Source organism: Lissotriton vulgaris, unplaced genomic scaffold (assembly GCF_964263255.1).
Source record: "Lissotriton vulgaris unplaced genomic scaffold, aLisVul1.2 SCAFFOLD_227, whole genome shotgun sequence".
Lineage (NCBI taxonomy): Eukaryota > Metazoa > Chordata > Amphibia > Caudata > Salamandridae > Lissotriton > Lissotriton vulgaris.
The window spans coordinates 825,881-847,982 of NW_028242055.1; the positions used below are offsets into that span (position 1 = coordinate 825,881).

Here is a 22,102-nt window from a genome sequence, read left to right on the forward strand (position 1 = left end):
GCTGGTTAAATAATTATGTACCTCTTACCCAGCTCATATTGAGGGAAGCGTTAACATGGGAAAATAGGCTTAAGGTTCCATGGATACAGTATTTAAGTAACTGCTTCAATGAATTAGGGCGCCCCGAACTCTTTCTAATTCCAGAATCCATTACGAAATTGGATGTTATTTATGTGAAGAAGGCCTTCATTGTTTCCAGGTATTTAGTCAGGGAGGTAGGTGAAATAAAGAAAGGAAGTGTATGAAAACATGTGCTATTAAAAACAACTCTGCTCATGGAACCGTATTTGTCATGGCCGATGTCAAGTTACGACCGTTTCCTGTTGACAAGGTTCTGTCTGGATCTATCCCACTTACTTTTGGCTGTGCCTAAGGGATCCTACCTTGGTCAAGTGTTGCCGGCTTGCGGCTGCGACGAAAAGTCTCCGCAAGACCTGGCACACTTTTTATTTTTTTGTCCTTTTTACATTATACCACGGAGGTTATACTTAAAACCCTGTCTGAAAAAACTGAACTTCTCACAATTTAGACCAGCACTTTATTATCTTCAGATGTTAAGCTGTGATTGTACCTTATTTGTATGCAGTTTTTTAAAACTAGCACTCAAATTTAGAAAAAGTATGGAAGGATAATAGTGCGGGTAATAGGCATATTACCAGAAAAACACTAACCCTTTTTATATTTCTAGATCATTTCCTTTTAACATTTTGAGAGTATATTCTGCCTGTGACTTTTTGTAACTTCTTGTAACTTCTTGTAATTTTTCTGCTCTGAGCTGTTTTTAAATTCTTTATGTAAGTATGAGTTAATATATGTTTAGTGTGACATGCTTTTATGGTTGTTATTTTAATAACCAAATAAAGTTATTTGACTTGGCATGTCCGTCAATGCAATGTGAATGTACACCGTAACTTGTGCCCTCACAGCAGCGCCAAAATCAGCAACAATGATACTCATGTATGTACTAATCCACGCTTGTGTGATCATATTGTTGTTGCTAACAAGACCAATGTCAATGTGCATTCAGACCAGAGCAAACATAACCTCGTTAGCATCAATACGAAAGATATCAATGTACAAGATGACCAGTGTAAATGTCATGCTGATAATGTCAACCAAAATGATATCAATGGCTGCCATATTCATTTTAGAAGTTCTGATGAACTCACATCATTGCTATCATATTCACCCAGGGTGACCTCTCCATCAACCCAGAGTCATAGATGCGTAATCAGACCGGTCCTATGACCCATGCCCATGCTTATTGATTAGGAAGACACAGGGCATACATTAACACCTTGGCTGCTAGGGAGATTTTTCTCCTGTGCTGCATTTGCAGGATCCCCATTGTTCATGATGAGCTGAGCTCGTCATGAGCAGTGAAGGGGTTAAAGGCAAACACACACACAGAGGGAAAACCCTGATTGATTCAACAGATAGATAATTGCATGACAAACAAGTTTGAGAAAATTAGCCCCAGTAAAACCCATTTGGCCAATGGCTTGTGTCCCACAGAAATACCTTAAAGCTAGATACCACATGTAAGTTGAACTCCACATGCTACGTGGAGCACGGAGTGAGAAAAACTCTGCGAGCATTGCAGAATTTCACGCCCCAGACCGAATTCTGAGCAGATGTATTCTCCCCCTGCTCTTCTGGCCGCAGGTTTTGATTAAACCAGCTTGTTCCTGTGTTGCCAAACGCCTCTTGTCTTTTCATTTATTTAAGGTAAATCCATATCTGAGCAACATAGTGTAGAGTCTAGAATGTAATATTAAATCTAAATTGTAATGTAGTGTCTAGAATGTGGTGTAGAATCTAGAATGTGGTGTAGAATGTATTGTGGAGCCAAGAATGTAGTATAGAATCTAGAATGTGGTGTAGAGCTTAGAGTGTATCGTAGAATCTAGAATGTAGTCTAGAGTCTAGAATGTGATGTAGAATCAAGAATGTAGTGTAGAGTCTGGAATGTGATGTAGAATGTAGTGTAAAGTCTAGATTGTAGTATAAAGCCTATATCATAATAGTGAATCTAGACTGCAGTGTACAGTCTAGAATACAGTGTACAGTCTAGAAGGGTAGTGTGCAGTCTAGAATTTAATATAGAATATAGAATGTAGTGTAGAGTCTAGAATGCCTCACAAACATCTGTGTTGGCTTTTGTCCTTGCCTTTCGTATGATAATAGCTTGAATCTAATACTAATTAATTTGCAGTGTGAGCCTCCTTACATAGACTTCCCCTTCAGCTTGAATTACTGATGACTCAGTGCAGTTAATAAAACAGACACAACCCCATGCCCAGAGCCGACAAGCTCTTTGACAAGTTAACAGAAAGCCTATTTTAGAAGTACTTTTTGTTTGATTATTAGGCATCAGCAGATTTTTGTAAGCCAAAGTGCAAAAGAGAAGACTGCATTCTTGTTTTTAAACATTCTGTATGGCTGGACTTGGCCTGTATCTTTGTGTATTGTTATTGTTATCCATTCCTACTCTGCAGATGAAGGGCCTGATTCTCAAACTACACTTTGTAGTATGTCATGTACTAATACAAAACATTTGTTTTGTCGGTGGTTACATGTGCGGAGTTCTACCAGCCGACTGTGGAGTCTCTGCCCATGCAAGTAAATATTTTAGTAGTAAATGTAGGAGGGACACAGGGGAGTGTGTGGGAAAAGTGGCAGACTTACTACTGAACGGGATGAGATTATGAAAGGTTACTTAGGGGTTTGGGGAGAGATATGACCCTTCAACACAAGAGTAGGCCACTTGCATCACACTGAGGCAGGAGACATGTAATGAACGATTTTGTAGTAAGTTTACACCAAATGTTTGTGGATACCGACCGTAGTAAGCTTACAACAAACTGTAAACTGACTCAAAAGTTTAACCTACATTTGTGAATCAGGATAAAAGGGCCAGATGTAAGACCCTGCCAATTTGTGAGTCAAAAATTGTGTTGTTTTGTGACTTGCAATTTGCGACTTACAAATTGGAATGTACAACAGTGTCTAAGACACTGTTTGCGATTTCTAAAGGGGTCGCAAATTGCATGCCTCTTTAATATTTATGAGGCAGGTGCATTTTTGACCCATTAGGAATGGATAGCACTCCCAGGGATGGTGGCCTGGTGGGGTCAGCAGACCACCATGTCTGTGACTGCTTTTTAAGTAAAGCAGTTTTTTTAAAAGGCTGCCCATTTTTTTCTTAAAGGCAAACGGGATGCATTCAAAAAAGAAAAATGGAACATTTCTGTTTCATTTTTTAACGGCAGGCAGTGGTCCCTAGGACCACTGCCTGCTTTTAAAAAAATATTTTTTCTGCCAGTCACAAAGGGGAATGGGTCCATCTGGCCCAAAGTGTCTATCTAGGTATATGTGAGAAAGGGTGTCTCTTTGTGTGGAAATTCCCATTTGCCGTGGACTAATGCTCCTCGTTTTTGAACTCTGCACACTGGGGAACTGCTGATCAGACCCCAGTTTTTGTCCACTGACCCCTAAAACATAGTAAAATTGGCTAAATTCAAAATGATAGATTTATTCCCCAGTAAGGACATAAACAAGAAATACACCACTAGCATGGAAGAGTTGAAAGTGACCTATGGACTGTTGTGGCTTCCACTGGGTGGACAACGAAACATTGCTTAATGCCTACCTGTGCAGCCTGGTTACTGCAGCTTATAAACCTGCTGGCGAACCTTTCGGAAGAACCCTTTTTAACAGATAAGAACCCTACTTTCAAATAATAAATAAGTCCCGTTAGTAGGTTTTGTACCCACAAGGTAAGGTAGCTGGCATTTAAAAGTGGAACATATAAGAATGTAAGGAGTGCCTGTTCCTTCCGCTCCCAAAAGGTACCGCCTGGTTTGATGAAGAAAAAATCTAACGTACTATCAGCATGTTAATCCTGTACCTTTTTTGGAGGGATGAGGCTACAGGCACTGTTTCACCATTTATTAAAAATTCAATTCAATGGTGAAGTTGGATGTTTGAAAATAAACAAGAAACTTTTAAAGTCATCATTTTCCTGCCTAAAGCCCCCTTAGGGCAATTGGCATTATCCTGTGTGCAGCTGGCCTGTCAGTGCTGCTGTCATGAGGTGTTAAATCCTGTTCTTAGAGCAGAGACAATGGCTTGGGACTGGCAGGATGGGTGGTGGGGTGGAGTGTGACTCAGCTTAGCACCAGCAGGGCAACTTAGGATGCCCAGGAACTTCAATAACTTAATTGGGGCCAGTGGAACACCTGTAATCTTATATGTTAGTGTTAAGGGAAGCTTGGAGAAGAGGGTTTTTTGACCACAGAATACACAGCATCCCCTTGACTTTGTTCTCAGTGGAAGAAGGATCTGACCCATAACCAGTTTGGAATAGCTAAGGAGAGCGGACTACGTGTTACCTTGCACAGACCCTCAGGTGTGCTGGACTTGGCCGTAAGGTCCCTCCAGAGCAAGAAAGATTCTGCCAGACTGGACTTTGATGGGAATTGAGCAATGTGGGATTGTTTTAAATGAGGCAAATAGGATGTGCTACTAAAACAGGAAGGTTTGCCCATTGGAACTTTTTTGTCCATTCATTAGGGAGTGCCTAGGAGTTACGCCACCCCACTGCCCACTCACTAGTGAACTGAACAAAAGTAGCACTTCACCCCCAGCTCCTTACAAGACTTTCTGGGCCAGTGGCAGAACAGAATATGACTGGACCTACAATCTGTAACTGGTGTAGCGATATGAAGGGCTGGTCCTGCTACTGCTTGTACTCAGGACTAAGAAGTGGACTCCATGGGTGAGTTGGCCGACCTCCTGTGAGGCTACAGGGACATCCAGAGCTACAAGAGGCCTTTTTCCAGGAGTGAACAGTTTACAAGCTACAACTGGACCTGAACCTAGCCCTTTATGGTGGTCACTGCTGGAGTGTCCCTGGCCTCATATTGCCACCCCTACGGTCCTGACAGCCTTAGAAGAGACAAAGAAGAAATGCTACAAAAAATCTGTAAAGTTGTGATGAAGAATTTTATAGGACTTTCATGACATTGAAAGCTTCAGAGAGACCTTGCCGCGTTCTAATCTAGGACCCTGATCAATACTGTGACCTTATGCCCCTATATGGCTATAATCCCTATATTGGCATAAACAATCTAGAGTAATATTTCAGAAACTCGTCTCTGACCTAACACGAACAGAGCCACATTTCAGAACCCCTTCCTCTGCAGCTCATTAGAGCAAATGACACAGCAGAAGCCACTATCTAAGATTCCTAGATTACACTCCGAGTTCTTCAACAAGATAAAAACTCAGCAACCTGGGAAAGCCCCGCTTGCTATGTTTTGATTAGTAATAGAACTCTAATGAGCACTGAGAGACGATCACTTCCTAGTGACATCTTTATTGACGTCTTATGTCCAAAAACTTACGTCAAACAAGGCACCTTTCAGGTATAAATATTACCAACGTTGCCTTAAGCAAACGGTAAAGCTGAAGCTATCGCTGCCCTGCTGATACTGATGCTATCACTGCCTCAACGACATCAGCGAGCGATGGTGTGGTGTACATAGGAGCAGAACAGCTGTCCCCTTCAAGAGCCCAACAGATGCAAGCTGCCCATGGACGCTGCCCCTCCTCCTCTTCCTCGACGCACTGAGAGAGACGCTGTCTTTTCTCCTGCCGAGAAATCCAGCTCCGGCGTTTCCAGCCTACTCTTGCGAGTGACTGGGATATCGACTCCTGGAAGGAGATACAAGACCTCCAACATTCTATTCCAGAGGTATGGTGTTGACTAAACCCATAGAAAGAATTCTTGAAGCAAACCTTGGCAAAACCAACTTAACTTAAAGCTACTTACTTACTCCCTCCCACGTATTAGGCTTAGGTCAGGTACACTGGGGTAGGCGTAGTTAGAAGCACCAGTTGAGTACGTTAGCCTAATGTATATATGAATGTATATATGTTTTATTCCTTTTAAACCATTGTATGGCTAAGAAACCATATCAATGCTTTTACAGTATTATTTCGCAATTCTCATTTTACTGTACGCACTTTTTATAATAACTATTCTTGCCATTGTGGCAATACATTTCTCTTGCATGAGAAGAAAGACTGTTCAATAAATAATACCTTTTATTGAAAACGCCCGTCTCTCTATTCTCTGCATATTGGTGAAAGTAATTTGCACAAAACTGACTGAGTAAAATAACTGTCTATTGTTTCACACGACTCTAGAGATTGACTCTTATTCTAAGGAGCAAAGTTGTCATGTTTATGCAGTTGTTGGAAAACTGAATCCCTTCTTGTCTGTACCAGGGAAGCTGATCACTTCCTATTCAGTCAAGAAAGTTTCCAGTGACCTCTGAGCTAGTTGGTAACACACCCAATTAAGTTTAGCATAGTCAGTGGAGACCTGGAAGATCCGCACTTCTACGTCCATACTACTGTTTATGTTATTCCAATGCGCAGGACCTATTGGGAAAATAGGAACTACACTACAACCTCTTAGCAAAGGTGTCTAATTTCCAGAGGATGTTGTCAGACACAGCTTCATGTTTGTTCTGCTGGGTGATTTTGTGGCCAAAAATAAACTGTGGCCCTGTTGCGCAAATAATAATACATTCGCACAGGTTCCAATTCTTAAAATTAAAGTCTTTGGGACCCAAATGGCATTTACAAAAACTCAGTTTGCAACTCATATTACGGAATCACAATTTGGGTTTGCATATACATAACAAATTGATATTTGGAAGGGGCGTGTTTAGAAGAGGTCCCTTCCAGATGCCGATTAAGGTACTTATGAATGTTTTGCAACAGAAAGTGTTGGTATCATTTTTCTTATTACACATTTCTTAATAGTTAGACATTAGTTGCACGATTTGTATTGAGTATCTACATACTAAGCATATTTTCCTAAGTTAAGCCTGTTTGCCCTGTGCCATAGTTGCCAGGGGTTAAGCCCAGATTTTAATTCATAAACTGTGTATTTTACCAGACAGCATGTTGGGGAATTATTATATCGGTAGGTCTCAGATCTTCGCCAGCGAATAACCTATTTTCCTGCTGTGTACAACCTTTTTTTTTCTTTTAACTTTTTATGTTTCTTGGTATTGAATTTTGTAAAGATGTAATTCAGTATTAGTACTGATTTCAGTGTATGGACAATAACACCTAAAAGTGGTTGAACAAGGGCACAGAATCATCCATCCTGAGCTCATGTCCTGAAAGAGATAATGGGACTTAACCTTCTGGTTCAGGAAGTGAGCTCAGAATGTGACCTGACATATACTCGCAAATCTGACCTGTTGTTCATGTGGTAGGAAAAAATGGCTACACACAACTCACAATCTTTGTATTTTGTTCAGAGAGAAGAGACAGAGAGGCAAGAGAAAGGAGAGATCGGGAGAAAAAAGAAGGTAAGACATGTAGTCTTCACTGTTGCGCTGCTGTTCAAACGCTGTATTGCGATTATATTAATGTTTTAAATATGATCTGTTCTTTTTAGCTAAAGCACTTTTATTTTGGTTCCAACATACCTTGAGGAGGAGGTGTGCTTCCTCTGCCCCTCTCCACCACGGCTTCCAGTGCCGATAGAGTGGAGGGCAGGGCACCATCTTGGTGGGTGTCCCGGATCCCGATGGGACTGTAGGCAGCGGTCTAGCTGGGGGAGGGATTTTTCCATAAAACGCACATGCCATCCAGGAGGCGCAGCGGATGCACACAGCGGGCGCAGCGGATGCGCACAGCGAGCACAGCGGATGCGCACAGCGGGAGTGCGCTGGCTTGCCAAAGCAAAGCCCGTCTGTGCCCGTCTGCGGCCCGAGAGCATCCAGCACCAGCCATGCTGGCTGTGCCTCGGTGGAGGCTTTGGGCAGCACGAGGCTGTATAACCTCGAGGAACTCATGGCGCTGAATGTTTCTAAATGTAAAGGAGGTAAGCAGTGGGTAGTCCTTCATAGCTTCTTTAAGACTTGCCCTTCTTGCAAATTTTGCCACCAACCAAGGCTTACAGATCCTCCCCCCTAGTAGTGAGTGAGACCAGGATTCAGGCGGCACTTATTAACTCCCACTCCATGGTCAAGCATGCATCTGACATTTTTTCGGATGCTAAATTAGACGTTTTATTTATAACAGAGACATGGCTGAATAATTCTTATGTCACGGTTGTTGAGTATGCTATTCCCAGGGGCTACAAAATCGTCCGAGCCGACCCTAAAACTGGGAGAGGTGGTGGAACAGCTGTGGTGCTCAGGGATACATTATCTTTTTCCCGCAAAGTTTCTGGTAAGCTGGTGGAGGGTGAGGCTTTGGACTTTGCTTTTACTCTTGCTTTTACTCTATCTCCTCATTTCAGGCTGGGAGGCATGTTGGTTTACCGTCACCCTGGCCCGCCCAGAGCTTTTTTGAAAGCTCTGGACAATGTCATTATTCCTCGCGTCCCACGCTTTTCCAAGTTTTTGCTTTTGGGGGACTTTAATATTCACCTGGATGCCCCGAATGCTCCAGATTCCAGGGCTCTCTTGGATTCATTCAATCTGGCTCAGCTGACCCAGTGGGATAAGACGCCATCGCATTCGGGTGGCCACCTAATTGACCTGGTCTTCACTAACTTTGATTTGTCTGTCATGGAACCTGAACTAGTTACCTGGCCTGATCATTATCTGATCAGGTTCTCTTGGTCTAAAGGGAATTTTCCTCGCACTCCTGCCTTTCCCCCTGGCTCCCGTCCTCAGAAGATTAATCTCCTGGCGTTCTCTGAGGCTTTGCTTCAGGCGCGTCTGGTGCCCGCCCTTGATCTTGAAGGGGCGATAAATAGTTTTGACTCTTAGATTAACCGTGGGTCGGCTCAACTACCAAACCCGCTCACAATAGAAAACAGCGATTTCCACCCTCGAAGCCTTGGTTTTCGAATGCTCTTAAGGAGCTGAAAATGAGTGCAAAAAATTGGAGCGCTGCTGGCGTCAGGAGTGCATCCCTTCCTCTAAGTCCGCGCTCCGTACAGCTCAGAGGGATTATTACACTGCTATTAGGAAAGCGAAAAGTAATTATTATGCTGGGCGGATTGCCAAGGCCAATAATAAGAGCAAGGAGATTTTTCTATTGTTAAGAGCTTTCTATCGCCTTGCGCGGAGCAAAGGATTCTGCCAGTTTCCCCACAATGGTGTGAGGAGTTGTCTTTCTTTTTTATCGAGAAGATAGGGAGGATTCGGGACAGCTTTGAAATATATTCCCTGGAACAGAGGATTTCTCCACTGGTGTCCCCTCTGATTTCCAGTGTACCTACCCCCTGTTCACGGAGCTCGTGCCCATAGCTGAGCCTGACATTTTAGCCATTCTTAAATCCCAGAAGTCGGGCTCTCCTATAGATCCTTGTCCGGCCCGAGTATTAGCTGGGGTAGCTGAGGATGTTTCCTCAGAGGTAGCAGCGATTATTAATCTATCCCTTCGGACCGCCACCGTTCCCGTGTGCAGGAAGCAGGCTAAACTTTTACCCCTTCTTAAAAAATCTTCTTTAGACCCCTCTGTCCCAACCAATTATCGTCCCATCTCTCTCCTGCCAGCCTTGGATAAGGTCTGCAAGAAGGTGGTTTTCCGGCAGCTTGAGCCCTTCGTGGAAGCATCTGGTGCTCTTCACCCTGCTCAATCCGGGTTTAGAACTTCTTATAGTACGGATACTGCACTTGTGGAGATGACGAGGCGATCAGGGAGTGCCTGGATGGGGGCGGCAGGGCGGCTTTGTTTTTGTTGGAGCTCTCCACCGCCTTTGATATGGTGCCCCAACCAGCAACTTCTTGCCTGGTTGTCATCTATTGGCATTGCTGGTCCAGCATTCGATTGGATGAAATCCTTCCTAGACGAACACACTCAGCATGTCTGGATGCATCCCTTCTCGCCCTCAGTTAGGAAACTTGCAACGGGGGTCCCTCAGGGCTCCACGTTGAGACCTTTGCTTTTTAACATATATCTGACCCCTTGATTTTTTCAGCGGAGGAGCTGGGAGCAAAAAATGATAGCTTACGCGGACGGCACCCAGCTGTTATTCACTTGGAAGGACTCTGATCTGGACACTAATACCACCCAGATTTGCCTCTTGTCCGTGTTTCACTGGCTTGCACATGCCCAACTAAAGTGCAATGAGGACAAGTCGGAGGTACTCCTGTATCGCCAGTTCCCACCTGCGTTCAAAGAATTGTTGTGGCCTCCTGATTTCCCTTGCCCTAACTCAGAGGGAGGCCCGACAAAGAACTTAGGGGTGTGGCTTGGTGAAGATCTCCGGTTTTCAAATCATGTTAAAAAACTTACCTGAGTCTGCATCGGCACCCTTAAGGCCTTACATAGATTTTTTTCCCCTGCTTCCTAGGGAGGCCAAATAAATGGTAGTGCGTGCCCTTATCCTTTCCCGCCTCGATTATGCCGATGCTTTGTTCATTGGTATGCCTGGCTATTTGGTAAAGAAACTTCAAATTATTGAGAATGCCGTAGCTAGACTCCTGTTTGGCATCTCTCAGAGATCTAGTGTTAGGCAGCATTTGGGGGATATGCACTGGCTGCCAGTGGCCCAGCGGGTGCAGTTCAAGGCCCTTACCTTGTCTCACAGGGCCCTTCATGGCCAAGGGCCTGTGTACCTTAGGAGGCACTTTGCTTTGTACACGCCCTGCCGATCTTTGCGATCTGCCACTCAACGCCGTATGGTTATCCCGCTTTTTCGCAGGTCACATCTGGGGGGACAGTCCCTTTCTGTCAAAGCAACAGCTGCCTAGAATGCCTTCCCCGTGGACTTACAGCACACCCTGGATTTCCGTCTTTTTAAAAAACACATAAAAACGTGTCTTTTTAATCAGCTCATTTCATTTTTCCTGCCCGCTTTGAGAGCGGACAGTTGTTTTTGTGTCCAGGGATCAGATCATTTAGGGTGCTGGAGATGTAGTGGAGATGGGTCAGAGAACCAGGGTCCCTGGTGATAGTCGCAGACAGGCTCAGATCGGCTTGCCTTGGGCATGCCTTTCACACGCTAGTGACATGTCAGCGGCATGCCCATTGTGTGCAGCCACACAACGGGCACCATTAAGTAGAGATCGGGGCAAGGGAGGTTCTGGTAATAAATTGATTGGATCAAAATATACACAGAATAGTCACATCGGACCTAGAAACCGAAAATATATTGAACATCTTCTCCTAGAAAAGTTCCATCCCTACTGGTTTCAACAATGTACACATACGTCATCGATGATCATACTCACTCGTTCATCAAACATACACAGGACTGGGAACTGAGGTGTATTGCGCAATCAAAGATACTGAATGGATCCTATTCAAGTTGACCGTAAATATGGAGCATGAGACTGCAAACGGTCTTATGGGACTGATTTAGATCTCGAAGGACGGGTTACGCCATCATAACGGTGACAGATAATATACATTCCATAGGATAAAATGGAGCTTATATTTCAGCGGATGGGGTATCCATCTCAGTTGTTAAGGAGTAATCATTTGCCAAGATGTAAATCAGGACCTATGACAGCAACATATTCTCCTAATACCACATAGGACTCCTACTAACATGCATAAGCTGGACTTAAAAGATGAGGACAAGTGATTGACGTGGCAGAAATAGACTGAGCAACACTACATTAATGATGATAAGGCCATTAGCCAAATTGATACATGATGAACCACTTAGGTAGGTAGAGATTGCAAGCCGCACACAAAATGTAGTGTAGGCAGAAACAGAAACAGAATGTACGGGCATCCATATGTTGTTGGTATACTCGCTACAAGTATTTTCTTGTTTTCATATTATGCAGCTTCACGTTAACTAGCTGCTTTTTCCAACACCCACATAACTGTTTTAATAATTTTAAAATTAATGTTGTTTTGGATGTGGCAGGTTTTTCAAGACAAATATAAGGGTTGCACTGTGTTCAAAGGTTTTGAACTAGAAGCTACATCAATAAGATGCTTTTATTTTCATTCAGAGAAAAGAAGAGAAAAAGAAGAAAGGGAGCAGAGACATCTTGAGGAGATGGAGGGTGAGTGATTACAGTGCTTTTGTTATAGATCTGTTTCTAATACTGCTTCTAGATCTGACAACTTTTCTACCAGCCATGGGCAATCAATGCAACTATCCTACTGACAGGCATATAACATACACTGAACACAGGAAATGAAAGAAGGCATAGTTATGGTGCTAGGAGTCTCAGGCACAGCAGTCAGAAGCACACCCATACATGTACTAAGGTAACAGAATAAGTCCCTCCCTCAGCTTTTCTTTGTTATCCAATTTCTGCTTCTTCTCTGTCTGTCTTCCAATTAGTTCTCTGACTTTGCCCCATGCCTCTCACTGGTGGGATTCTGTCTCTTTCGCTCCCAACTCCAGTAGCATTTGTTTCTATCAGCCATTTCTACATGGTATACACCCGTTACAACGCATCTTTTACTCCGCACTACCATTACAACGCGACTTTTACTCCGCATACCATTACAACGCATTGCGCTGGGGGGCGCTCTAGGATAGGGAATAAGTATAATTTACTATCCAACACCTTCCCTAGGGTCCACGGGGACTGGAGTTAGAATAGTAAATTATACTTACCACTATCCAGCACCTCAAAGCGCTATGCGTTGTAATGGTATGCGTTGTAAAAGTCGCGTTGTAACGGTATGCGGAGTAATAGTATGCGGAGTAACATCATACATCCTTTCTACATACCAGAGACGTTTTAAAGAAAGGGCAAAGAGGGCAATTGCCCACGGTGCCCACCTTCCAAGAGACCCCCATGGAAAGTAAACTTTATCTCTCTCCAACTCAACTCTGTCTGTTTTTATATCTGAATATCTATTCTTCTCTATGCCTACCTCTACCTCTGTCTCTCTTTTCCCAGTGTCTTCTTCAGGAATGTTGGGGTCCTCGGAAAGACATATTTCAACTGTTTCGGGGAACACCCATTTTGAAAGTGTGGTAGGCATCATGCAGGCTACAACAAGTATGAAAGTGGGTAATTCAATTGAAAGATGTTATGAACAGAGGGCCCCAAAATATGTCTTGCCCAGGCTCCAAAAATCTTTAAAATGACACTGCAACACATGCGGAAAACCAGATCACATTCTGCCATGCCCACTCACCACCTCACTGCAGCACATGCAGCACAGTTACCATTAACTGCTGACAGAGGCACTCCCTCCATTACCAACACAGCATAGGTTACAGGGACGTTACAGTTAGGCTCGGATCTCACTCATACCAAACCTGTGAAATTTAGCAGCTAAGCTATTCATAACTTACGCACCCACAATGCACTGCTTATGACCTCACATATTATATCACACATGACATGAGTGGTGCTATGAGTCTGTTAGTGGGTGTCGGATTACCTGTGTGCGTCCATGAGTGGGTACGTGAGAGCAGGGTTAGGTTTCTATATGTGTGTTTGATTGCCTGTGTTGGCTGCAACTGAGTTTGTGAGTCGGTGTGTGAGTGGCTTTGTGGGTCTGTAAGTGAGCATGTCAATGCCTTTGTATGCCTGTGAGTGGGTGCGTAAGTGGTGCTATGGATTTTTGGCATTTGCATAATTAGGGTATTTAAAAGTGAGAACCAAGGACTCTGCTGTCAGCAAAAGACGACAAGAAAGATTTCACTTGTTACAGTCACTACAGATAAGATTGCTTATCTAAGCATTCACCTCCATTAAGGATTGCAGATTGTTTTTCAACGTGGAATACAAGGAGAAATACATTTGATTTGCCTTCACCAAGCCTCAGAGTATGTGCCAGACTGGAACCTCATTTAGTCCCTCTATTTTGCTGAAAACATCTACCCAACTGGAGTACTTTCATGTGGTTAATTAGCAAGTACTCCCTCATTAGGTACATATCTTGTGCACATTCTGCACTACAGCTGCTTAAAGGACCAACAGTTAATGTTTCCAGCGACCTTGTGTTCATGTAATTTTGGCAATGTCATTGCTCCGCATGCGTCTTCACCCACAAATCTGTGATAACTTGAATCCTCGTTAAGAGAAGTTGACAAGACTCCGCAGAGGTGAATCTCTACCACCCACAGGGGTGCTTCCTCTTGACTAAATGAAGTAAGTTCTACTTGGTTTGGTGGAGATGTCCTCATATTCCTCTGCATCACGAACGCATCACCAAGTCAGATGGAAATCCAGTTGGGGGCCTTTTTTTAAAATGTCCATTAATGTTGCAAAAGGGGTGTAAGATCTTGTATACTGTTAAGGAAATGGGGAGGAGGACTGTGTGGCCTGAGCCAATTTCTGCCCTGTGGACCTCTTTTTTCGGGACCCAGATGTAATTTAATGGGGAAGGGGTATCGCGCACCCACCCTCACCGGCCAATATTGGCCCCAAGGACTTCATTCCCTGGGGCCTGGCCCATCTTCCTGGGTGCCCTTGAGCCCACCCTTAGAACTGGAGGCATTAAAACTAGATGAATCTTGGCGTCTGCCCATGACATATTCTGCCTTCAAACTGATAATCAAGAAAGCAGTCAAACAATCATCACTATTCATGGACAAAGCAGCAGTGGCTGGCAAAAGCCATGCCTGGATCGTCTTGCCGTCATATACCCACCTAAAACCACAGGATTATTTGAAAGAATGCTTCAGGGACCACTATAAAAGGAAATTAAGCCTTTTAAGGTTGGGTTGCTTCTCGTCCAAAGACCTCACTCCCAAATGGCTACGGCTGTGGGCAACTCCCGATTGCCGCCTTTGCGGCAACGGCGCAGAGTCTTTACTGCACCTCATATGTATATGCCCGGCACTCCAAAACCTAAGAAAAACGCTTCTTCGATCTCTCTTAAGAGAAGCCCAGGTGAGAACTTGCAGGGCGGCGGTGATAAGATGCCTAAGTGGATCTTGGATAGAACTCTCATGTAAAACCATAACATTTTTTAACCTTGCCGCCATAGAGCTGGAAAAAAGGGCACCATCCAAAGAGGTCTCTGGACAATAGGCCAGGCTTTGGCAGACCACAGACTTTTCCATTCTCTTCCCTTTTCTTCCAACGGTTGTCTTTTTGTATCATGAGTTAAAAATAACGAGCCTCTTGTTTGAATAACCATTATTCTTTTATACTTTTTTCTTTTCCTTTTAGACCTTTTTTCTGCCACTTTTGTAGAGCATGTTATTAATTTTTAACTCGACTCAAAGTTTATTTTGTGTTGTTTTTATGATGTAAATACCGCTTGCATGGTGGTAAGTCCACCCTTTATGATTTTTTTTAAATCAAATAAAGTATTATTGTGTGTACCCTTAGAACCCAATGTGCTATGGAGCCACGGAAGAACAGCAAGGTCCTCACAGTCCCAGCTGGTTCCCCACCACCTGCAACGGCTAGCATTGCTGTTGCACACAGGGAGTTACAAGACATCCAGCTCTCTGTCTGCAAGGGCAATACGTTTATCTCTTTCCTTGCCAGCATGTCTGCGGGCAGAGGAAGAGATGAAAACTCCACTTCAAGCAAGTCGGAGCAGGTTGGCAGCTGCTGCTTGCTGGAAGTAGTGTGATTGCTTTTGCTTGGTGGCAGCTGTCAGCTCCCGCCAAGCACATCAAACAGCTTTTTCCTGAGGGTGGGCACCTCAGGAGATAGAAGGAGCAGGCCCTGAGTTGTGGTATACTCAGGGCCATATGTGGCTCCTGGAGGGGAGCCATGTGGTTCACCTATTTTATTTAAAAAACAAAATTCCCCTTGGTGATGTTTGGCCTTGGGGCCTGGTGGTCTACGAGCCCAATTATATATGAAGCCTGAGGGAGGTGGTGATCACTGTGGCTTCTGAAAGCCCTAGGAAGGGGGTCCATGCGGCTACTGTACTTTTTTGAAAGAGCCCCAGGGAGGTGGTGGCCCCCAGGGTCCAGGGGGTTCGATGCAGCCCCCTCTTGTTGACCCCTCTAATAAATTTATAAAGATGGCCACCCAAGGGTCTTCATTAAAAACAAGCATGGGAGTTCACACTTCTTTTTTTGCTTTAGATTTGTGACTCTGTGTGTGTGTAAATATATATATATATATATCTATATATATATATTACCTACTGGCGGTCACCAGTAGGTAGTTATAGTTAGAACCTAGTTTCCATAGGAAAAGCATTTTTTGATTTGATAATAACTTTGGTGTAGTTTGATGAATCTTTGAGAAATTCTCCAAAAAAAAGTCTATGCAGGTCAGCTCCTATCCTGAAAAGTGATTCATAAAGCGGACTCTGAGAAAAAAGGGGGGTTCCACCATCAGTTTTCCCCATGTTAATTTCAGTAGGAAATTTTGAGACGAGCTACAGCCCGAACTGTTGAACGCATTTACCCCACATTTGGCAAAAAGGTAGTGCTTGGGTCAGAAAGTGACCTTTTTTTAAATGTTGTAAATCCATTCAGTAGTTGCTGACAAATTAGAAAAATAAAAGTTTCGATATCTGGGTGGAGTCTAAGTTCCGAGCATGATCTTCACTCTGATTGGCTATCAACACTCCAAACCAGGAAGTGTTGGTAGCCATCTTGCGGCTATTAGAAGCGAGTCACCAAAAAACAGAGAAACAAAGATATAAAACGAGAGAAGGGGGCGGGGTAGAAACACGCTGTCACCCTAGGCTCAGGAGGTCCGAGTAGGCCCCCAGGGTCAAAAAAGTGTTTAAAAATAAAATCAGCACAATTCACACTGTGGTTGCAGGTTCTCGCATTTTATTTTAATGAGGCTTCTGGGTGGGCTAGGTTCCGGAGGTATTTCTTAAAAAATGATAACTGGGGCTGGCTGGGGTTGGTGGGAGCAAGTAGGGCAGTCTCTGTGCTGTGATGGCTTCAGAATCCGGATTGGGAGATGTCCAGTACATTGTTAGCTTCGATGAAGTTTGCTGGTAGGGTGTAGATGTTTTTTTCGATGACTTTGGCTGTGAAGGGAAGCAGGGATATGGGCCTGAAATTCTTGAGGTCTGTCGGGTCCACGGAGGGTGGTGTGGGTAGGGGTTTAGGATGCTCCGGAGTGGATGCTTTTCATGGTCTTCAAGGTGTTATCTGTCATGAGCAGGATCCATTTGAGCAGGGTCTGTTTGTTGTTGTCGCAGGTGGGAGCTGGAGCAGTGAGGTGGTCTTGGTTGTTGAAGTTGTCCTAGATCATCTTGATGTTGTGGTAGAAGAAGGTGCTAAGTCTGTTGTAGAGGTCTTGGGAGGGTGGGACATGTCTTGTTTACTGAAGGGTTTGCCAAATTCTTTGAAGATGGAGAAAAGTTTTTGGGTGTTGTGAGCATTGGTGAGGATTCTATCTTGGAGAAATGTCTACCTTGTGGATTTTATGAGTTGGTGGTGTGCGGTGGTGGCTGCTTTGTAGGTGGTGCATGTTTGGGGGGTTTTGTTGTTTCTCCATGTCTTTTCAAGTCATCTGCAGCAGCGTCTGAATTCCTGGATTTCAGGAGTGAGCCAGCTTCCTTTCCTTATGTGTCTCATGGTATCTTTCTTAAGGGGGGGCACATGTGTCCGTATAGTTCGTGATCCAGCGGTGGAGGATGCGTGCTGCGGCGTTTGCGTCTGCCATAGTCAGTGGTGGGGTGCTGATGAGGGGGAGGTGAACTGGCGTTCAGTGACTTTGTTCCAGCTTCTGTGGGGGAGGCTGAGGGCATCCTCATGTACAGTGGTTTTTGTGCAGAAGTGAATGCAGTGGTGATATGTCCAGAGGAGTTGAGTTCCTTGGTGTGGCTGTAGGAGACACTGTTTTTCCAGGTGAAGACAAGGTTGAGTGTGTGCTCCGCTGTGTGCATGGGAATGCTGACTATTTGTTTTAGTCTTTGCTGATGGGGTTCACTAGAAGGAAGGCGGTGTTTGAGTCACCGTGGTTAGCCAGGTGGAAGTTTAGATCTCTGAGCAGGATGTAGTCTGTGTATTCAATGGCGTGGGGTGTGAGGAGGTCAGTGATAGCGTTAGTAAAGGGAACACAGGAGCCAAGCAGCCTATGGATGAGGGTTCTGCTGAGAGTCATTTTGGGGTTGGTCTGGATGTGGAAGTGGAGGTGCTTGATTAGGGTTGTTGTGTCCTCCAGGAGCGTACATACCTCCACACTCCTGTACATACCTCCACACTCCTGTACATACCTGCACGCTCCTACACACTACTGGACATACCTCCACACTCCTGTACATACCTGCATGCTCCTACACACTACTGGACATACCTCCACACTCCTGTACATACCTGCATGCTCCTACACACTCCTGTACATACCTCCACACTCCTGTACATACCTGCACGCTCCTACACACTACTGGACATACCTGCACGCTCCTACACACTCCTGTACATACCTCCACACTCCTGTACATACCTGCACGCTCCTACACACTCCTGTACATACCTCCACACTCCTGTACATACCTGCACGCTCCTGCACACTCCTGTACAAACCTGGAACCTGCTGCACACTCCTGTACATACCTCCACACTCCTGTACATACCTGCACGCTCCTACACACTACTGGACATACCTGCACGCTCCTACACACTCCTGTACATACCTCCACACTCCTGTACATACCTGCACGCTCCTACACACTCCTGTACATACCTCCACACTCCTGTACATACCTGCACGCTCCTGCACACTACTGGACATACCTCCACACTCCTGTACATACCTGCACGCTCCTACACACTCCTGTACATACCTCCACACTCCTGTACATACCTGCACGCTCCTACACACTACTGGACATACCTGCACGCTCCTACACACTCCTGTACATACCTCCACACTCCTGTACATACCTGCACGCTCCTACACACTCCTGTACATACCTCCACACTCCTGTACATACCTGCACGCTCCTGCACACTCCTGTACAAACCTGGAACCTGCTGCACACTCCTGTACATACCTCCACACTCCTGTACATACCTGCACGCTCCTACACACTACTGGACATACCTGCACGCTCCTACACACTCCTGTACATACCTCCACACTCCTGTACATACCTGCACGCTCCTACACACTCCTGTACATACCTCCACACTCCTGTACATACCTGCACGCTCCTGCACACTCCTGTACAAACCTGGAACCTGCTGCACACTCCTGTACATACCTCCACACTCCTGTACATACCTGCACGCTCCTACACACTACTGGACATACCTGCACGCTCCTACACACTCCTGTACATACCTCCACACTCCTGTACATACCTGCACGCTCCTACACACTCCTGTACATACCTCCACACTCCTGTACATACCTGCACGCTCCTGCACACTCCTGTACATACCTCCACACTCCTGTACATACCTGCACGCTCCTACACACTCCTGTACATACCTCCACACTCCTGTACATACCTGCACGCTCCTGCACACTCCTGTACATACCTCCACACTCCTGTACATACCTGCACGCTCCTACACACTCCTGTACATACCTCCACACTCCTGTACATACCTGCACGCTCCTGCACACTCCTGTACAAACCTGGAACCTGCTGCACACTCCTGTACATACGTCCACACTCCTGTACATACCTGTACGCTCCTACACACTACTGGACATACCTGCACGCTCCTACACACTCCTGTACATACCTCCACACTCCTGTACATACCTGCACGCTCCTACACACTCCTGTACATACCTCCACACTCCTGTACATACCTGCACGCTCCTGCACACTCCTGTACATACCTCCACACTCCTGTACATACCTGCACGCTCCTACACACTCCTGTACATACCTCCACACTCCTGTACATACCTGCACGCTCCTACACACTACTGGACATACCTGCACGCTCCTACACACTCCTGTACATACCTCCACACTCCTGTACATACCTGCACGCTCCTACACACTACTGGACATACCTCCACACTCCTGTACATACCTGCACGCTCCTACACACTACTGGACATACCTGCACGCTCCTACACACTCCTGTACATACCTCCACACTCCTGTACATACCTGCATGCTCCTACACACTCCTGTACATACCTCCACACTCCTGTACATACCTGCACGCTCCTACACACTCCTGTACATACCTCCACACTCCTGTACATACCTGCACGCTCCTGCACACTCCTGTACAAACCTGGAACCTGCTGCACACTCCTGTACATACCTCCACACTCCTGTACATACCTGCACGCTCCTACACACTCCTGTACATACCTCCACACTCCTGTACATACCTGCACGCTCCTGCACACTCCTGTACATACCTCCACACTCCTGTACATACCTGCACGCTCCTACACACTCCTGTACATACCTCCACACTCCTGTACATACCTGCACGCTCCTACACACTACTGGACATACCTGCACGCTCCTACACACTCCTGTACATACCTCCACACTCCTGTACATACGTGCACGCTCCTGCACACTCCTGTACAAACCTGCACGCTCCTACACACTCCTGTACATACCTCCACACTCCTGTACATACCTGCACGCTCCTACACACTCCTGTACATACCTCCACACTCCTGTACATACCTGCACGCTCCTGCACACTCCTGTACAAACCTGGAACCTGCTGCACACTCCTGTACATACCTCCACACTCCTGTACATACCTGCACGCTCCTACACACTACTGGACATACCTCCACACTCCTGTACATACCTGCACGCTCCTGCACACTCCTGTACATACCTCCACACTCCTGTACATACCTGCACGCTCCTACACACTCCTGTACATACCTCCACACTCCTGTACATACCTGCACGCTCCTGCACACCCCTGTACATACCTCCACACTACTGGACATACCTGCACGCTCCTGCACACTCCTGTACATACCTCCACACTACTGGACATACCTGCACGCTCCTACACACTCCTGTACATACCTCCACACTCCTGTACATACCTGCACGCTCCTACACACTACTGGACATACCTGCACGCTCCTACACACTCCTGTACATACCTCCACACTCCTGTACATACCTGCACGCTCCTGCACACTCCTGTACATACCTCCACACTCCTGTACATACCTGCACGCTCCTACACACTCCTGTACATACCTCCACACTCCTGTACATACCTGCACGCTCCTACACACTACTGGACATACCTGCACGCTCCTACACACTCCTGTACATACCTAAACACTCCTGTACATACCTGCACGCTCCTACACACTCCTGTACATACCTCCACACTCCTGTACATACCTGCACGCTCCTACACACTACTGGACATACCTCCACACTCCTGTACATACCTGCACGCTCCTACACACTACTGGACATACCTGCACGCTCCTACACACTCCTGTACATACCTCCACACTCCTGTACATACCTGCACGCTCCTACACACTCCTGTACATACCTCCACACTCCTGTACATACCTGCATGCTCCTACACACTCCTGTACATACCTCCACACTCCTGTACATACCTGCACGCTCCTGCACACTCCTGTACAAACCTGGAACCTGCTGCACACTCCTGTACATACCTCCACACTCCTGTACATACCTGCACGCTCCTACACACTCCTGTACATACCTCCACACTCCTGTACATACCTGCACGCTCCTGCACACTCCTGTACATACCTCCACACTCCTGTACATACCTGCACGCTCCTACACACTCCTGTACATACCTCCACACTCCTGTACATACGTGCACGCTCCTGCACACTCCTGTACAAACCTGCACGCTCCTACACACTCCTGTACATACCTCCACACTCCTGTACATACCTGCACGCTCCTACACACTCCTGTACATACCTCCACACTCCTGTACATACCTGCACGCTCCTGCACACTCCTGTACATACCTCCACACTCCTGTACATACCTGCACGCTCCTACACACTACTGGACATACCTGCACGCTCCTACACACTCCTGTACATACCTCCACACTCCTGTACATACCTGCACGCTCCTGCACACTCCTGTACATACCTCCACACTCCTGTACATACCTGCACGCTCCTACACACTCCTGTACATACCTCCACACTCCTGTACATACCTGCACGCTCCTACACACTACTGGACATACCTGCACGCTCCTACACACTCCTGTACATACCTCCACACTCCTGTACATACGTGCACGCTCCTGCACACTCCTGTACAAACCTGGAACCTGCTGCAC

The 22,102-nt window shown here is 45.8% G+C and overlaps 1 protein-coding gene across 1 annotated transcript in view; it reads left to right on the top strand.

The window, feature by feature from the left end:
- Positions 1-22,102, top strand: part of LOC147669078 (apolipoprotein L5-like) — a 198,569-nt gene that overhangs the window by 75,587 nt on the left and 100,880 nt on the right. The window contains exons 7-8 of the mRNA XM_086948239.1: positions 7,344-7,394; positions 11,955-12,008. Coding sequence (XP_086804365.1) covers positions 7,344-7,394; positions 11,955-12,008 — 105 coding nt within the window. The remainder of the gene's footprint in view (positions 1-7,343; positions 7,395-11,954; positions 12,009-22,102) is intronic.